The 18,979-nt window shown below is 44.9% G+C and overlaps 2 protein-coding genes across 3 annotated transcripts in view; both read right to left on the reverse strand.

Annotated features, from left to right (window-relative positions):
• LOC140217282 (uncharacterized) overlaps positions 1 to 16,577 on the reverse strand; it is an 84,239-nt gene extending 67,662 nt beyond the window's left edge. Inside the window, exon 1 of the mRNA XM_072287699.1 lies at positions 16,460 to 16,577. Within this exon, the coding sequence (XP_072143800.1) occupies positions 16,460 to 16,577 (118 nt within the window). The remainder of the gene's footprint in view (positions 1 to 16,459) is intronic.
• The window catches only part of LOC126538488 (FMRFamide receptor-like), a 1,022,731-nt gene that overhangs the window by 122,785 nt on the left and 880,967 nt on the right, over positions 1 to 18,979 (reverse strand). The gene's annotated exons all lie outside the window — the stretch shown is intronic.

Here is an 18,979-nt window from a genome sequence, read left to right on the forward strand (position 1 = left end):
CTTTCTTTATTCTTCTTCGTTATTAGGTCCTCAAAGGCTCCATTTAAGGGGTATTACATGACAGGCTGTAAGGTGCCTTCTGGTGGTCTCGTGCTGACGATGCCCTCTCGGTGAGCGCATATTTCCCCCCTCATCTTTTAAGAGGTTCAATACATACAAGCATTTGTCTCGCAAACCAGATTTTTTTCAAGGGAATATTCCACGTCTCAGTAATTTCTCTCGTCGTATTCGAGTGCTGATTGCCGTGTTATAGTTTGTTTACGAAGCTTTCCCTCAAGTCTAAATATTTTAAGGCAGTTTGTCGTGTGCGTATCATGGCCACGCACGCTTATATCGCCTTCCGTTTCTCTACCACGGGTGCGCTTTAAAACCACGGCGCTGTAATTTTGCTTCAGAGACTTTCCTTTTCTTCCTTCTTCTCCGCCCTTAAACTGGCCCTCTTAACTACTACACACAGAACAAAGCAACAGCGCGCGCATTAGATCCCATAGATGAGATGAATATTTACAATTAGTATTAGGGTTATAATTATATTCGAGTGCTGATTGCTGTGCTATCGTTTGTTACCGAAGCTTTCCCTCAAGTCTAAATATTTTCAGGCAGTTTGTCGTGTGCGTATCATGGCTACGCACGCTTATATCGCATTCCGTTTCTCTACCACTGGTGCGCTTTAAAACCACGGCGCTGCAGTTTTTGCTTTTCTTTCTTTTCTTCTTCTCCGCCCTTAAACTGGCTCTCTTAACTACTACACGCAGAGACAAAGCAACAGCGCGCGCATGCGATCCCATAGATGAGATGAATATATATATATATATATATATATATATATATATATATATATATATATATATATATATATATATATATATATATATATATATATTGCCACGACAAACTTGGTGACATTCAAGTTGCGCGCCCTTTTGCATTGGGCACTGTGCACGCCATACAGTGGTGTTGTTCAGGAACAACAGGAAGCGATCTTCGTGGCACGGGCAGCCAGTTGGACCCGGTTCGCATGCGGCGCGCGCCCGAGGTGTCACGCGAGAAGAGGAGGAAGACGGTTCGAGCCCAGTTGGAGAACGCGACTGCCGCGGATTCCTGCACGACCGCAGTGACTTTACTTGTGGGCACAAGTTCGCCTTTAATAAATATCCTTGTTTTACTAACATCGTTACAATATATATATCTATATATATATATATATATATATATATATATATATATGTATATATATACATCTATATATATATATAGAAAACTATCAGTCATAGCTCTCGTAGTATAGCCCTCTGGGCCGTTTGCTTTTTTTTTTTTTCTTTCGAAAGTAGTCCTATTAGGGTTATTAAAATTACACGAAGGTATTTCGCCCTCGTCAGCAGCAGTCCTTGGTATAGTTATTCTGGCGGCTAGCTTCCCACGCTATGCGTGCCGCCATCGCACCTGGTTAAGCTTTTCCTAGACGCTAGAGTTATGCTTTGTCCGCGCAACCTTGAGCGATCGGAAAGCGCGTTTTCCCCTCTTGGCCGGCGGAGAGGGGAGGCTTCGTTCCGGCCGCGAAGCTCTCCACATCTCTGTAAGGTGCCTTCTGGTGGTCTCGTGCTGACGATGCCCTCTCGGTGAGCGCATATTTCCCCCCTCATCTTTTAAGAGGTTCAATACATACAAGCATTTGTCTCGCAAACCAGATTTTTTTCAAGGGAATTTTCCACGTCTCAGTAATTTCTCTCGTCGTATTCGAGTGCTGATTGCCGTGTTATAGTTTGTTTACGAAGCTTTCCCTCAAGTCTAAATATTTTAAGGCAGTTTTCCTAGCCTCTAAAGCCGCTCGAGTTCGCTCTTCTCCTCGAGCGGCCATTTTTCCTAGAAAGTATGCCTTCCAACCACTCGGAACCGACTATCGCGGACAACATGAGTCTCTTTCCACGTAAGTGCGAGGCTCGGAGCAGGAGCTGTGGCGCTTGAAAGTAGCCTGGGGCCTGACGAACCAACCGACTGAGCTATCTTTCCGGGCAACATCGAAGGGTCACGAGTTCAAATCAATGTTATGTTCCTTTTTTTTTCGCCCCTTTTTCTTTCTTTTTTTTCTTTCTTTTAATGTCTGTTCCTTTATTTTTTCACTGTACGGGAACCCTCCTAAAAATAAAATCTTCAAATATGTATGGTCTCACATGTGCAGGTCATAAATACCAGGTTCTCTAGCCGAGTGCCATCCATGCGGTATAACCGAGCTCAGATTGGTCCACCTTGACTAATCAAATAGGGCACCACTGTAGGTTAAATGAGGCGTACAACTCCTGCGGGACCCGCCGTGGTTGCTCAGTGGTTATGGTGTTAGACTGCTGAGCACGAGGTCGCGGGATCGGACCCCGACCACGGCGGCCGCATTTCGATGGGGGCGAAATGCGAAAACACCCGTGTACTTAGAATTAGGTGCACGTTAAAGAACCCAAGGTGGTCGAAATTTTCGGAGTCCTCCACTACGGCGTGCATAATCAGAAAGTGGTTTTGTCACGTAAAACCCCATAAATTAATTTTGAATTTAACTCCTACGGGGACGGTAGAGTATCTGTCTCCAGTGCAAGAGGACCGTGATCCAAATCCCGGTGCCGCGCGATTCTCCACCGGAAAATACAAAAAAAAACCGTGTGTTGAGAAAATTGCACAAACAGGCCTGGAGTGCGGCCTGATCCCGGTGACCAGAACCGGTAACGCACTCTCTCACCAGAGCAGGATTGGCCACCCTGGTGCAGTACTTGGCCACAACCTCCTATATGAATACAACAATCGAACCCCGGCCCTCAGTCCCCAGCAGCCGCGAAGCAACTGACCACGGCGGCGGTCAGATCTGTGACGCTGCAGAGGGTGCTAAGAATACCTGGCTCCGGACAGGCCGCCATTGGAATCTGAACCTGGCAACGTTTAACGTTAGAACGCTATCTAGTGAGGCGAGTCTAGCAGTGTTACTGGAGGAATTAGAGGGTAGTAAACGGTATATAATAGGGCTCAGTGAGGTTAGGAGGACAAAAGAAGCATATACAGTGCTAAAAAGTGGGCATGTACTGTGTTACCGGGGCTTAGCGGAGAGACGAGAACTAGGAGTCGGATTCCTGATTAATAAGGAAATAGCTGGTAACATACAGGAATTCTATAGCATTAACGAGAGGGTGGCATGTCTTGTTGTCAAACTTAATAAGAGGTACAAAATGAAGGTTGTACAGGTCTGCGCTCCTACATCTAGTCATGATGACCAGGAAGTCGAAAGCTTTTATGAAGACGTAGAATCGGCGATGGGTAAAGTCAAAACAAAATACACTATACTGATGGGCGACTTCAATGCCAGGGTAGGCAAGAAGCAGGCTGGAGACAAGTCAGTGGGGGAATATGGCATAGGCTCTAGGAATAGCAGAGGAGAATTATTAGTAGAGTTTGCAGAACAGAATAATATGCGGATAATGAATACCTTTTTCCGCAAGCGGGTTAGTCGAAAGTGGACGTGGAGGAGCCCGAATGGTGAGACTAGAAATGAAATCGACTTCATACTCTGCGCGAACCCTGGCATCATTCAAGATGTAGACGTGCTCGGCAAGGTACGCTGCAGTGACCACAGGATGGTAAGAACTCGAATTAGCCTAGACTTGAGGAGGGAACGAAAGAAACTGGTACACAAGAAGCCAATCAATGAGTTAGCGGTAAGAGGGAAACTAGAGGAATTCCGGATCAAACTACAGAACAGGTATTCGGCTTTAACTCAGGAAGAGGACCTTAGTGTTGAAGCAATGAACGACAATCTCATGGGCATCATTAAGGAGTGCGAAATAGAAGTCGGTGGTAACGCCGTTAGACAGGAAACCAGTAAGCTATCGCAGGAGACGAAAGATCTGATCAAGAAACGCCAATGTATGAAAGCCTCTAATCCTACAGCTAGAATAGAACTGGCAGAACTTTCTAAGTTAATCAACAAGCGTAAGACAGCGGACATCAGGAACTATAATATGGATAGAATTGAACAGGCTCTCAGGAACGGAGGAAGCCTAAAAACAGTGAAGAAGAAACTAGGAATAGGCGAGAATCAGATGTGTGCGTTAAGAGACAAAGCCGGCAATATCGTTACTAATATGGATGAGATAGTTCAAGTGGCTGAGGAGTTCTATAGAGATTTATACAGTACCAGTGGCACCCACGACGATAGTGGAAGAGAGAATAGCCTAGAGGAATTCGAAATCCCACAGGTAACGCCAGAAGAAGTAAAGAAAGCCTTAGGAGCTATGCAAAGGGGGAAGGCAGCTGGGGAGGATCAGGTAACAGCAGATTTGTTGAAGGATGGTGGTCAGATTGTTCTAGAGAAACTGGCCACCCTGTATACGCAATGCCTCATAACCTCGAGCGTACCGGAATCTTGGAAGAACGCTAACATAATCCTAATCCATAAGAAAGGGGACGCCAAAGACTTGGAAAATTATAGACCGATCAGTTTACTGTCCGTTGCCTACAAAGTATTTACTAAGGTAATCGCAAATAGAATCAGGAACACCTTAGACTTCTGTCAACCAAAGGACCAGGCAGGATTCCGTAAAGGCTACTCAACAATAGACCATATTCACACTATCAATCAAGTGATAGAGAAATGTGCAGAATATAACCAACCCTTATATATAGCTTTCATTGATTACGAGAAAGCGTTTGATTCAGTCGAAACCTCAGCAGTCATGGAGGCATTACGGAATCAGGGTGTAGATGAGCCATATGTAAAAATACTGGAAGATATCTATAGCGGCTCCACAGCCACCGTAGTCCTCCACAAAGAAAGCAACAAAATCCCTATAAAGAAAGGCGTCAGACAGGGAGATACGATATCTCCAATGCTATTCACAGCATGTTTACAGGAGGTATTCAGAGGCCTGGAGTGGGAAGAATTGGGGATAAAAGTTGATGGAGAATACCCTAGCAACTTGCGATTCGCTGATGATATTGCCTTGCTTAGTAACTCAGGAGACCAATTGCAATGCATGCTCACTGACCTGGAGAGGCAAAGCAGAAGGGTGGGTCTGAAAATTAATCTGCAGAAAACTAAAGTATTGTTTAACAGTCTCGGAAGAGAACAGCAGTTTACGATAGGTAGCGAAGCACTGGGAGTGGTAAGGGAATACATCTACTTAGGGCAGGTAGTGACCACGGATCCGGATCATGAGACTGAAATAACCAGAAGAATAAGAATGGGTTGGGGTGCGTTTGGCAGGCATTCTCAAATCATGAACAGCAGGTTGCCACTATCCCTCAAAAGGAAAGTGTACAACAGCTGTGTGTTACCAGTACTCACATATGGGGCAGAAACCTGGAGGCTTACGAAAAGAATTCTGCTGAAATTGAGGACGACGCAACGAGCTATGGAAGGAAGAATGATGGGTGTAACGTAAAGGGATAAGAAAAGAGCAGATTGGGTGAGGCAACAAACGCGGGTAAACGACATCTTAGTTGAAATCAAGAAAAAGAAATGGGCATGGGCCGGACATGTAATGAGGAGGGAAGATAACCGATGGTCACTAAGAGTTACGGACTGGATTCCAAGGGAAGGGAAGCGTAGCAGGGGGCGGCAGAAAGTTAGGTGGGCGGATGACATTAAGACGTTTGCAGGGACAACATGGCCACAATTAGTACATGACCGGGGTAGTTGGAGAAGTATGGGAGAGGCCTTTGCCCTGCAGTGGGCGTAACTAGGCTGATGATGATGATGATGACATGACAGGTGGGCGGGGAGTACGGCATTTATGACAAAAGAATGTATTTCGATGGCAGTCTTGAACTGTTGAAGATCTGGGAAGGTCATTGCAGTCCAGGGCAGTACGGATAAAAAATAATTTTTGGAATGTTTTAGTATGGGTGCGCTGGGGGTAGACGGCATTGGGATGGTGGTGACTGGATAAACGAAAGGGTGGGCAGATGAATACGTTGTCGGATGGCAAGCCATGAAAAAAATGTGTGGTTAATAGATAAAGTTTTCGGCGCGATGCAAGAGCGCTAAGTTCAAGTTGGCATTTTAGTTGGGTTGCACTAGAGCGATAAGAGTAATTTGAAAGAATGAATCGTATAGCACGATTTTGAAAAGATTCCAGCAAATTACACAGGTTAGATTGGTGAGGATCGAATATTGAATGTGCGCAGTCTAGTTTGGGTCTTACAAGCGATTCATAAGCAATTAGTTTGAGAGAAGAGAGTGCAATGGCTATGTTACGGCCTTAAGTGGGCAAGGACACGACTGGCAGCGTTCGCTATATGAGTGATATGACTAGACCGGGGAAAACACAGGGAAGGCGTGCGATGGACATTCAACACGATGAGCAAAACGAGAAAAAGGTGAAAGCAGGGCTCCTGCTTTCACCTTGCTCTCGTTTTTTTCATCGTCATGACTAGACCAAGATAGATTACTGGATATATGAATACCTAGGTAGTTTATAGTGTCGGTTTGAGTTATCGGACAACCGTAAAGGACGTAGTGGGGAGGTGAGTAGTTACGTTGACGGTGGAAATAGATTAAATAGGTTCTGTTGACATTTAGGGCCATGAGCCAGGTGTAGCACCACTCTTGGACTTTGAGCAAATCTTTCTGTAGGGTGGTAGCATCAGATAGGTTGGTTACGCATCGGTAAATTACACAATCGTTGGCAAACAATCGTATATTAGATTTTAAATTAATTGGCAGGTCATTAATATAAGCTAGGAAAAGTAGGCGGCCTAGAACAGTACCTTGGGGAACACCTGACCGCACATGGGAAAGAGAGGAAGAATGGGAGTTGGAGAGAACAAACTGAAGACGATTGGTTAAGAAACTGTTGATCCAGGCGAGTACACCAGAGTCTAAGTCAACACATTTTGAAGAGCAGGCGATAGTGCGGGACTTCATCAGATGCTTTCTCAGAATCTAAAAAGAAAGGCATCAGTGGGTATATTAAGTTCAAGGTTGGCGTGAATGTCGTGAAGGAAAAAAGCAAGCTGTGATTCACAAGAGTGGCCTTGACGGAAGCCGTGCTGGTTGGGGTGAAAAAATATTGACGGATGATAGGAATGTTGCAACTTGAGAATAAATAATATGCTCCATAATTTTTGAACACACACTTGTGATAGATATCGGTCGGTAGTTAGTGGGATATAAGCTGTTATCTTTTGTGAAGGGAGGAACGACCTTCCCAATCCTCCCGTCAATGGGAATCATACCAGAGCTTAGCGACTGCTGAAATATGAGGTACAATACAAAGCCACTGACATTTTTAGTATTTTTAAGCACTTTAGCATTAATGTCATCTGTTCCTGCAAAGGACGCATTCTTCAGTTTATCAGTCACATTGGTGATGCCGTTCGGGTCGATAGTTGTAGGAGACATTAAAGGATAAGCATATGCCGGAGGCGATGGCAGGTTTACACGGGTTTCATTGGTGAAGACAGCGAATATGAATGTTTAAGCACACCAGAAGCTTCGTGTTCAGGCACATTGGAGCCGTCGCTACGAAACAAAGAAATAATGGTTAAAACGGGAGGATTGAATACTTTCCAAAACTTTTTTAGGGTCATAGAACAGCATAGAGGCTAGTGCGGTATTGAAAAAGTTCTGTTTAGTAGTACGTAAAGATTTCTTCTTCTTGCTATCGTCACAGAAATACTTATTTTATGCGGCGTCATTGTCTGAATTCTTAGCGGTACGAAAAAGCCTTTTTTGTTGTTGTTTAAATGCTTCAGGACTGAGTTGAACCATGGCGACTGCGTACGCTCTGTTATGTGATAGTTGGGGTGTACTTAGAAATTAATTTTAAATTATGGGGTTTTACGTGCCAAAACCACTTTCTGATTATGAGGCACGCCGTAGTGGAGGACTCCCGAAATTTCGACCACCCGGGGTTCTTTAACGTGCACCTAAATCTAAGTACACGGGTGTTTTCGCATTTCGCCCCCATCGAAATGCGGCCGCCGTGGCCGGGATTCGATCCCGCGACCTCGTGCTCAGCAGCCTAACACCATAGCCACTGAGCAACCAGGGCGGGTCACTTAGAAATTAGACGGAGCATTTCTGTTTCAAATAGTTGCCAGTTAGTTTCAACAGGTCACTCTTGATAACGGGTTGCAAAAGTGTTCAGAATTCATATAGCTCAGAATTCATACCGACATAATCGCTTTTATCATAGAGTGGTAATCTTTCCTTACTTTTATTGCTTCTGAGTGTACTGCAGTGGAAAGAGCCGCAGATTACAGCGAGATCGTTCGGGGAGGGTAGAAAAGTAAGTGAAGAAAACATATCGGCATGGGTTGTTAAAACGAGGTCCAGAATATTAGATGAGTGGTTAGTAATTCGGGTAGGTTCTGTGACCACCTGTGATAGACCGAAAGTCCGGCACGTGTTCAAGAATTCACTCTCAGAATTGCGCTTTGACAAGGTGGAAGCTGGGTTAGTCCATTTTATCGAGGGATAGTTGAAATCACCAGAAAGAATGACGGGGGTATTATGATACATGATCGTTAGAGCCTGCAGTTATACATGAAATAAAGATGAGAAAGAGTCATCATTAGATGGGGGTCCATAACAAACACCAATTAGAAGGCGCGCAAAGGTAGCATTACAAAACATCCAAATCATTCCTGGAGGGCGAGGAATAATAACCACTGCGAAGCATGGAGCTCGGTTAGCAGCGATAAGGCCACCGCCCCCACGTGCATTTCCAAGTCCAGCTTTGCGGAAGATATCGAAGTAAGGGAATGAAGGCAATATCTCGAGATCTGTTGTGGATGAATTTAGCCTCGTCTCTGTAAGTAGCAGCGAATCACTAGAAGAAGAAGAAATGAGGCTGCACATTTCATCACGTTTTGGTATAACGCTGCGTATATTACTGTACGAGAAATGCAATGCGGAATGACTAGTGTCGGTGAATTCGCACTGTACCTTCTCATTGCGCTAGGATTTTTCAACGACATTTTGTGCGGCAGGATCGTAAATGTATGTTTTTAGTTTGCGATAAGCTTCTCATTGAGGTAGCGATTCTTTGCAAACTGAAAAAAGTTCTTTTTCGCGCAAGGCGAGTTTCATGCCAGAAGTCTTCACTGACGCTGTAATCCGTTCCCTTAAATTTCTTGCACATAGAAAGTACGTGATCTTTCTCCTTGAAGTGTACAAACCTGACGATTATGGGTCTTTGTTTTCCTTTTGTGTAAGTACCCAATCTATGAGCACGTTCAATATCCCGTGCCTGAATGTCAACGTTAAGGAACTGATGACAATGGTCAATGATTACATTCTCGCTTTCAGAACAGGGTTCATTTGGGCTGCCCTTTAAACCGTAAAACACCAAGTTGTTGCATTGAGCCCTATTTTCGGTGTCTACGATGCGGGCTGTCAAGGCAGATACTTGAGCCAAGCATTCATTTCTTGCCGACTGCACTTCACTCAACTCGGAGTTCAAGGATGCAAGTGGCATGAACTCGGATTCAGTTATTCCTAGCCTGGTTCTCAGGTCCTCGAAAGTTTTGTCGCGGTGAGAGAGCTTTTGTTGATTGGTTTATGTTCGCCAACTATCGTTGATTGCCCGCACTGCAGATGTTGTAATATCTGAACTAGATCAGGAGAAGAGGCAGCCTAAACTTTATCAAGATGCCCAGAGTTCTAAGTTCAGTAACATTCGAGCGCAGTCGTAAGCAATCTCGCGCCAACAGTGTGGGCTCGGCAGCATGGGTATGTGCCGCTGCGTATGAACCAAGTGATGTTAATATGAACCGTACCCCGCAGGTCTGTCCTACTGGGTATTATTGCAATTAGGCATGTGCCGCTCTTCAAGTAACCTCGCTGACGTCAACTTGGACACGTGCCACTTGGTATGGGCCACTGGGTATGCGGAGCATATTCTGTATTCACTCGGGCCAATTTTCTATTTTTCTAGCTTGTTATTCGGAAGTACGACTGTCAAACTATACCGAAAGTACTCGCCAAGATGAAGCAGGAGCTAAAGCCCGATTTTGCTAAAGTAAGAGACGAGGTACGGCATGAAATGAAACTTTCGTCGAACTTTAGAAACTGATGTACGACCAGAAAACCGTTATTTCAAAAATGAGCAGACAAACATGGCAAGAAGTCTGCACTTTGCCTTTCGCCCAATCGATGAAATGAGAACGAAACTCATGGAATGCTCAACTCGAGAGCGATAACGCGGCTCGGTAAGCTTATAGTTCCTTTTCAGAAAGCACAGTTCGTATCTTAGAAAACCTACTGGTACAAACGAGCAATACTCCCGTAGGACCAACCTAGCGATTCACGGTGCAGTAAGAACCGCGAATGAGTGACCTACCATCGAAGTTTGGCTCTACGATCAATGAAACAATCTCTGTATAGGACATCTAAAGTGCCATCGTGTACTTACGCACAGTAGTGATCGGACGAATATAATCGTCCCATTCAAGAGTCCAGCGAAGCGGCATAGCATTTCCACAACTTCTTCGATGTATGTGAATGAACACTTTTGGCCTGACATGGAGAACCTTCTTTGATGGCCGTGAAAACAAAACACGTGCATCACTGGAAATAGGTGTGTTCGTTTAGAGGCAAAGTCTTTGCGAGACAAACTGATGAGAAGCTCGATTTCTAGAAAAGAAACGAGAGTGGCATCGGTAACATCAGATCAGGCGCAGGTGTAGAGTAAGGGAGCAGTGCGAACTTAGGTACCGCGCAACTTTTACTCCTCACCATCGTCCAAATGGCTCACGAAGAGCTTACTTTCCCGCATGTAATTACTTTGCCGCAACAATTATGGCTTCACACCGGCAGTACGAAAGAGATATAAGCCTACAGCTACGCAAACCAAAAAGGATTTGCGTGATTATTTCTTTATAGCGACAGCTCAGTATATTGCACTAAAGTGTGAAGTGTCATTTTTTATGCATACGTGAGACGTGTATTGTTTCTCGTGCATGAAGCCTTTTATGAAAGTGCCTTGTATAAGTCGTGTGAGTGGTAGTGCCTTGTAAGGGACCCGGGGTTTCCGTGAAGCTGCTGCGTCAGCTTATTGCCCAGATGCGCCTGCAGTTGCTTTGTTTCTGGCAAACAAAAATTATTGATTCACTGATCGATTGACACCTGCGGCATACACAGTAGGACTGGCCATGCCGTTCTTCAATTAAACTCTTTGACCTCCACTTGGGTGACTGGGTAATGTGGGCATGGTCGCCTGTCGTCCAGCGCCACTACCCATGGAAAACAAAAGTGTGGCGCGCTCGACAATGTCGCCAGCTCTGCTATCACTGCTGAGAAACCGGCCACGTCTACCGCCGATGCCCATACTGCGACTTGGGACTACGAAGGTAAGACGTGAAAGCGCCGCTCACAAAGCAAGGTGAAGTAGACTAACATTTAGCAAATTATTCATGACAAAACTGAATGAACTGAATACACTCAACGAGTGGAGCTGCGCGAAAGGACAGTGCGAAGTCATTAACGGGTGACCTTACGGAGCATATTGCAATTTATTACATGTAAACGGTGAGCTCGCTTGGAAGAAATTCTGAGGATAATACCAGTTTCCAGATATGCGTTTCCAAAGCATGCGACTAAATGCATTGGTGTTCGAGCTATTTTCTACCTTCTTTTAAAAAAAGCAAAGACAAAGCATTGCACTTTACGTCACGTGTGACGGCGGTTATACCATGACTCGCCCTAGTTTCACAATTATTTCGAAGAAACCTCAAGGGTTCAAGGGCTTCTAACTGTGAATGCAGTATGCGCATTCAGTAACAATTAAAATTAAATTATGGGGTTCTCCAACCACTTTCTGATTATAAGGCACGCCGTAGTGGGGGACTCCGGAAATTTCGACCACCTGGGGTTCTTTAACATGCACCTAAATCTAAGTAAACTGGTGTTTTCGCATTTCGCCCCCATCGAAATGCGGCCGCCACGACCAGGATTCGATCCCGCGACCTCATGCTCAGCAGCCCAACACCATAACCCCTGAGCAACCACGGCGGGTCCGCATTATAGTAATTAATGAAATTGAAGTAGTAACATTCGGTTATTAAGGAAATAATGAACTTCAATTTCTTGTGCAGATAATGTACGTCTCTTCGACCGAGTATACTCAAGAATTAAAATTGTCTCATCTGCCACAAGTGAACATTAAACATTTTTTCAAAATGACCAAGGTATTATTAGTGACAACATTTATTTATGTAGCATAAAAAATACTGCAGTTTTACGTCTTTACATCACTGAGACATGTCCTATAGGTGATGGCTAATGAAGAAGCAATGACTGCGTATTTATTTATTGAAGTCCAAATATTCCGCCATCTTAATCACCCCTTTATCCAGTCCGGAGATTAGGTACCGGCGGGGAAGCAACGCTTGTGGTTAGCGTTGAGCGCGCCATTACATTAATAAGTCTCGAAAAGCGAACGCCGCAGTACTCTCAGTTTTACCACGCAGTTCTACAATTGTTGGCGCATTCTACTTGGTCCATGCATCCTATATGGCTGGTGTTCGATGATAACGGAAAATATCTGCCGTTGTAGTTTTTTTAATACAAACACAAGATAAACTTTCCGCCCTTCGACTGCTTAGATCGCATCATATCAAAAATAGAAAGAACAATGGCCATTTCCCCCGAATACACGTCGGGAAAGGCTTCGCGTAGGCAACAGTAAACGAACAGCACGTGCGTTCGACAGGAAGCGGTGCGGTGCGTTACGACAGGAAGCGAGAGCCAGGAAAGCTCTTGCGCCTACTGATGGTCCGAAGCGGTGTTTCAGCGTCGAGGCACGATTCGCGAACTCCAATGTAATGACCAGAAGCCACAACGCGAAAAGACTCACAGACATCTGAGGTGATCTGCAGGCCTGGTTTTAAGCAAAAAATTCTAGCCAGACTTGCAGAGTAGGTTGGAGGGGGCGAGTATAGTATGGGGCGATTTTCTGAGGGATCCTAGGGGACTAGAGCCTCCGCGTAGATCTAAGGAGGAAGTAACGCCTTTCGTTTGGTGTTTCTGAACGTGGAACTGCTGCAGTACTATCGCGTAACTCATGGCTTTTGCCGTTTCTACAACAAGTACTTTTGACTTAGTGACACGAACTTTAAGTTTGGTAAACAGCAAGTAAGGAATACAGTTCAAATAAAAGAGTAAACTCGGAATAATTTGTCCTAACATTTTCATTTTTTCACAGTTTGTGAGAAGTGTCTTAAACGGAAAGAAGTTAATTTTTCATGAAAGAAAAATAGAAAGGGCTGGACCTAAGTGAATTAAACTGTCACTTTTTCATTTGACGCAGGCAATCTTGCGCTGCTTTTGTGGGTATTTCTAGCATTCTTGAAGTATGAAGGTGTAGTCGCCAAGTTTTCGCATTCGCACGTCACGTGTGCACCTTTGGGTTTGCACGATGCAGAAAATACGCTACTCACTCATCTAAAGATGTATCAATGGTCCAACAAATGAGTACGATGAACCTTCGTGGCCTTCTTTTCTTGCATATGACGAAAATGTAACGCCCAACCTTATACCCCTTAAGAGTGCTTACAAATTCATCAAAATGAATATTCGCCACCCTCCATATATTGATTACCTAATTTCTCTGAGAAAACAAGGTGGTTCACCGGCGCGTTTTGACAGCAGCGCTGGTTCGTCAGATTTCTTTCTGGTATCGGTTGTCACAGTGTGACACTTGTGTTGCGTTAGGACAAGTTAAGAAAAAATACAACTCGTTAGGACAGTTGATTTAGGCAAATCGTCCGTGCACATAATATTCTAACATAAGCTTGAACAGTAGCGCTGTTGTTTATTACTGCGACAGCACTTAGGTGCTCGAAATTTGGTTTACCTTGTCAGGTAATACTTCTTCGCTGACGACGACCATTGTCATCATTGACGACACACAGCGGCGACTTTTGTCGTCGTCTGACCAGCACGTCATTCCCAAGATCACCATTGCCTTATGGTGAAGGAAAATAATACTTATCTGCTACCGCCACCACTGGGATCCGGGCCTATGTTACTGGACTAATGCGCATTTGGGAGTCGGCCGTGGTAACGACTGGGCGTGAATGTGAGTTAGTGTGATGAAATTGAAGATGCTGGCAACTGCTGCATCACAGGCATCTTCAAAAGAATAGATTCTTCAATTAGCAAAGGATGACCAATGAGGTGGGCTAGCACGCAACAACAGCGCTGAGCAATGGCTTCAAGGTTATGCACTCCACAGACTGTGAGAGCGGTGGAGCCTGTGCATGTATTCAGAGGTCGGCACAAGCCGTGCTCGTAGCGCAAAGGCGTACAAGATGAGGACGACGATCAGGCTTGATCATGGCATTCATACGCACAACAGAAGTGGGGCCCAGATTGAGGCGGTTGGTGGAAAAGAACGTCAAACGCATTGACGGTGCGGAAGCCGACAACGACTTCGCAGTGATAAAGCCACGATGTTTACACAGTAGCACGTAGGATTTACAATCGCCTGGTGCCCAATGATGCAGCTCAGCAAACATGCAGGGAAGCCAAAATCACTAGAATCTCGTGGTCGCCACTGATTCATTTGGCTTGCAACATCTGTTGTAGTCAAGCTTTGGCGTCAGGTTTGGTGAATCCGCAAAGGGGGGACTTCATCGATCCTGATAAGCAAGAAGCTTTTAAAAACGGTGATTTCCTCATCTGCAGACATTAAGCATTGATTTAGACAAACGCCCACTCTAAAAAAATGGCATAAAGAAACGTTATATTTAAGGACGGTTTCAGCTTGCAAGCTGCCAATCCGATGAGCAGATGTGCGCTTGAACGTTGTCCTACTGAATGACGCAAACAGATAATATGACTCTGCTGTGACTATATGACGAGTCTTGGTCGTACAGCTGGAAATAAAAGATCCAATAAAGCCGTAGATTTCGAGTAAATATATTTGGTCTATTTATATATGAGAAATCAGAATGTTTTATAAATAGTCACTTTTCGCGTATGAATTTAGAGCTTCACGAAATGCATTACCAGGGAAACGAAGTGGCGTACAGTCCAAAGAAAAGTCATGACTTATTCATCTCATCCTCACTTATATAGCATGATGCAATTTATAATTACTACTGAAATAATAACTATATCCTTATTTTTTCGTATTCTAGAGAGAGAATATTTAATGACAGAAAGGTGGAGAGGTCGGCCTGAGTGATATGCCTCTAGCCTGCTACTCCACGCTTGGGAAGGGGTTTGGGGAATAACAGAGATAGGATGTGAAGAGGAAGTAAGATGGTGGTATGGTGGATATGATGAGGGCTGCACAGCCCAATGTTTCTGTGTAATGCGTACGTGTACACTTCACAGCACAGTCAGTCATCTTCGCGGGCAGAGGTATAAGTTACTGCAGCGTAGCGAAGAGACTGTCTATAGCGTTCATAATTTTTGCCGCTGTTAGCGCCACTGGCGTATTTAAACCGGACAGTAGCAGCTGCAGGGCGGCGATGATTTGTCGCAGCATGGCTTTGATGACAGAGTCCGATGGCGATATCTGAGTGCACTGTCCTTGCTCGCGCTGACAGTCTGAGGCCCATGAGCGCGGCGGTAAGCGTGGCCATACATTTCGTTCCGGGCTTGCGCGGCTCGCTTGAAGCAATGGTTTATCTATCGATGCTGATTCAATTACCTTCTGCTGGACCTGCGGAATTGGAGCCAGGAAGCTCTCGCCTGAACATACAGCTTGTCCACGCCGACGACGCGTTCGTCTCCTACGGTGTTGCACTGATGCTGCCGCCTCCTTGTGGGACATACTTGTCTTGCTCATGTGTTTCAGTACTATTTTCTCCTTTTTCCGTTTAGGACAATCCTTGGAATTGGCGTCGTGGGGTCCGTCGCAATTCGAGCACTTCGTTTGTCTTACTGTGCATGAAGATACGTCATGGCTGCCGGCATAGCGGAGGCATGCCGTCTGGCCTGTGCAGACAGCGCTGACATGGCCTAGCTTTAGGCACTTGTGACATTACGATGGTCGGGACACATAAAGACGCACCGGGTGTCTCACGTAGCCCACCTTCATATGATCAGGTAGCGTGTCTCCCTCGAAAAGAAGCTTGACGCTCGTCGAGCGACCGAAGCGGTGAAAATCGATGACCTTCTCTGTTGAAGACAAAAGCCTTTGTAGCTCTTCGTCGCTGATGTCAATCACGACATCGGAGATAACACCTGCCCTTGTGCGACCACTGTGCATGACGAACGACCGGACTTCTATGTGTCCTAGTATGCGCACGGTTTTCAATTTTACTAGGGAGGCCTGCGTCGCTGTTTCCACTGTGACTACATTTTTCTTGGTGTTGAAAGACACTTCGTTAATTCCTTTCGGAGCCACATTACCAAAGTAGGTGTTAAGAATCTGTCTGTGCACAGAATTTAAATTCTTAGAAACGTCGAGCGGCACAAAATCAATCCTGTAAGTCGGAGTAGGCGGTCCGTTGGGGCCCTGCTCACTCACGTCTTTGGTTGTCTTGCGGTATTTTCTCTCCAGTCGCTTGCCCTCCACGACGGTGTAGTCGTCGTCGGAGTCCATTGGCTCGCTGTTAGAAATACAGGAACCGTACGTCTCCATGGCTACGTTGCAAGCCTTACAATATGTCCCTGCGAGACGCAGTGCGAAGAGGCGCGCTCGACGCATGTGGTGGCGTGTCATCTGTCATCGCTTCGGACGACGTCTCGTCCAAGAAGCACAATTAAGCCTCCGCTATGACAAACCTAGCGCAGCAAGGCAGGAAGCGATGCTTGCTCAGACCACTTCCTCTTCTATGTTTAAACACTTTCTAATAAGACCTCATCGCTCCCCCCAACGAACCACCCAATAAACGCTAGCTTCTTGTTCAGTCCACCAAAGTGACTGAATGCAATAAATTGAGCAAAAAAAAAAGGAGACAAGCAAAAATAAGCCCGTCAACTTCAGTGTGCGAGAATACTGCTGTCGCCATAAATGAGTTCAGAAGAGATCATTGCAGGCCTGCTGTCCATTTATTTATTTTTTACGTATAATCAGCATTTAAGATGCTATCTGGTGCGTTTTTACCAAACATCGTCTAAAATACTATCACCATCGAGACCTTTCAGGGGTTTCAAATAGCCACGTAGTCGAAAAAGGTTTGGGTAGGGGCTAATTGGTATTCCATGGTATCAATCGTCGCTTACTGCGCATACATAGACGAAGGACAAAAAGGACGACGAAGACAAACGCTGACTTCCAACTGATTTTTATTTCGAGAAACAAACGCATATTTACTGAGGATGGATGGATGGATGTTATGAGCGTCCCCTTTGGAACGAGGCGCCAGGTTGCGCCACCAAGCTCTTGCTACTATGCTGCCTGATATCCTACCTAGGTTAACCAATGAAAAAAAAAAAGAACAGTATGAACTACCACGTCCAAACTTTCTGATCCCCTATTGCGAATTGTGCTTTTGTACGTCACCGTCTTTTGTCGTTTCCCTGCTTTTCTTCCACCAATCCTCCAATCGCCTCTTACTAATGTCTATTGCGGACCTGTTTGCTTTACCACTGCTCCCGCTGAACCCAAAGGCTTCAAGGAGGCCAGTGGTGTCTAAATCGACCGCTGGGTAGACGTCTTCACATTCTAATAAAATATGCTCCGTCGTTTCCCTAGTTTTACCGCAGCAAGCACATGCTTCTTCTTCCTTCTTATATCGCGCTTTATAGGTGCGTGTTCTAAGGCATCCCGATCTCGCTTCGAAAAGTAATGAGCTTCCCTTTGAGTTATCATAAATGGTTTCTTTCCTGATTTCGTTTTTTCCTCTTAAGTAGTTACTCATGGCAGGTTTCTTTTCCATTGCCGCCACCCATGAGATTAATTCAGCCTCTCTGACTTTCCGCTTGACCTTCCTTGTTGCTGTGTTGCCCACCCCACAGGCCGCATACTTACTGGTAAGCTTCCTAGTTCTTTTCCTCCACTGTGAATCAATGTTTTGCCTGTAAAGATACCTGAACACTCTCCCAGCCCATTAACTTTCTTCCATATTCCTCAGCCGTTCTTCATACTCAATTTTACTGCGAGCTTCCCTCACTTCAAAACTAGTCCAGCCCATATCCCCCTGCACAGCTTCATTTGTAGTCTTCCCGTGAGCGCCCAATGCGAGGCGACCCACTGACCTTTGGTTTACCGAGACACCAAGACAAAAGCGCCACCTACAAAGCGTCAAACCGACATGAGTATGCATTTAAAATTAATGACCTAAGATGAACGAGAGAGCATGTGCGACTTCAGCAAAACCAGTTCTTTATCTGTTAGTGCAATTGATGGCTTACTAACTTAGTCACCATAGGCAATCGCTGCTGCTTCAATGATAAGTATATATACGTTTGTTTCTCAAAATAAAAATCAGTTGGAAGTCAGCACTTGTCTTCGTCGTCCTTTTTGTCCCTCGCCTCTGTATGCGCGGTGAGTGACGATTGGTAGTTGAAAAGCCTGCTTCTTGTCAACATTTTATGCATTAGAAAATGTTAGTCGCATGAGCTACCTGGGCGAATAGATACAGCGAATACATGAAAGAGGCTTCATAATCTATTGAAGTAAATGTAAGCGCAAATTGTCAGACAGAAATGGTAATTTAAGCTTCATGAAGCTTCACATTGGGAGCAATGAAATTTTCAAATATTTCAGCGGCATTTTTACATGAGCGTTTGCTAATAGCACCTCAATGATATGATAACACAATACCAATGATAACACCTCACTGAAGCAACATCTATATCCGTGCTACATTAAATATAACAACTGAATAATATTGACACTTCGTTATTCTGATTATCTTTTGCAATAAGCGGGTGTGAATGTATTGGCTATAACATTATCATATTCATGATAATTACAACTGTCTCCTAGTTCTTGTAAATCTCCCTATTTGGCCACATAAATTCGACGTTTGAAAATGGTTCTGCCCCAATTAAAGATGCATGAGTATACACGGACCCTAACAGCTGTGACAAAGTCCA

Source organism: Dermacentor andersoni, chromosome 4 (assembly GCF_023375885.2).
Source record: "Dermacentor andersoni chromosome 4, qqDerAnde1_hic_scaffold, whole genome shotgun sequence".
NCBI classification, from domain to species: domain Eukaryota; kingdom Metazoa; phylum Arthropoda; class Arachnida; order Ixodida; family Ixodidae; genus Dermacentor; species Dermacentor andersoni.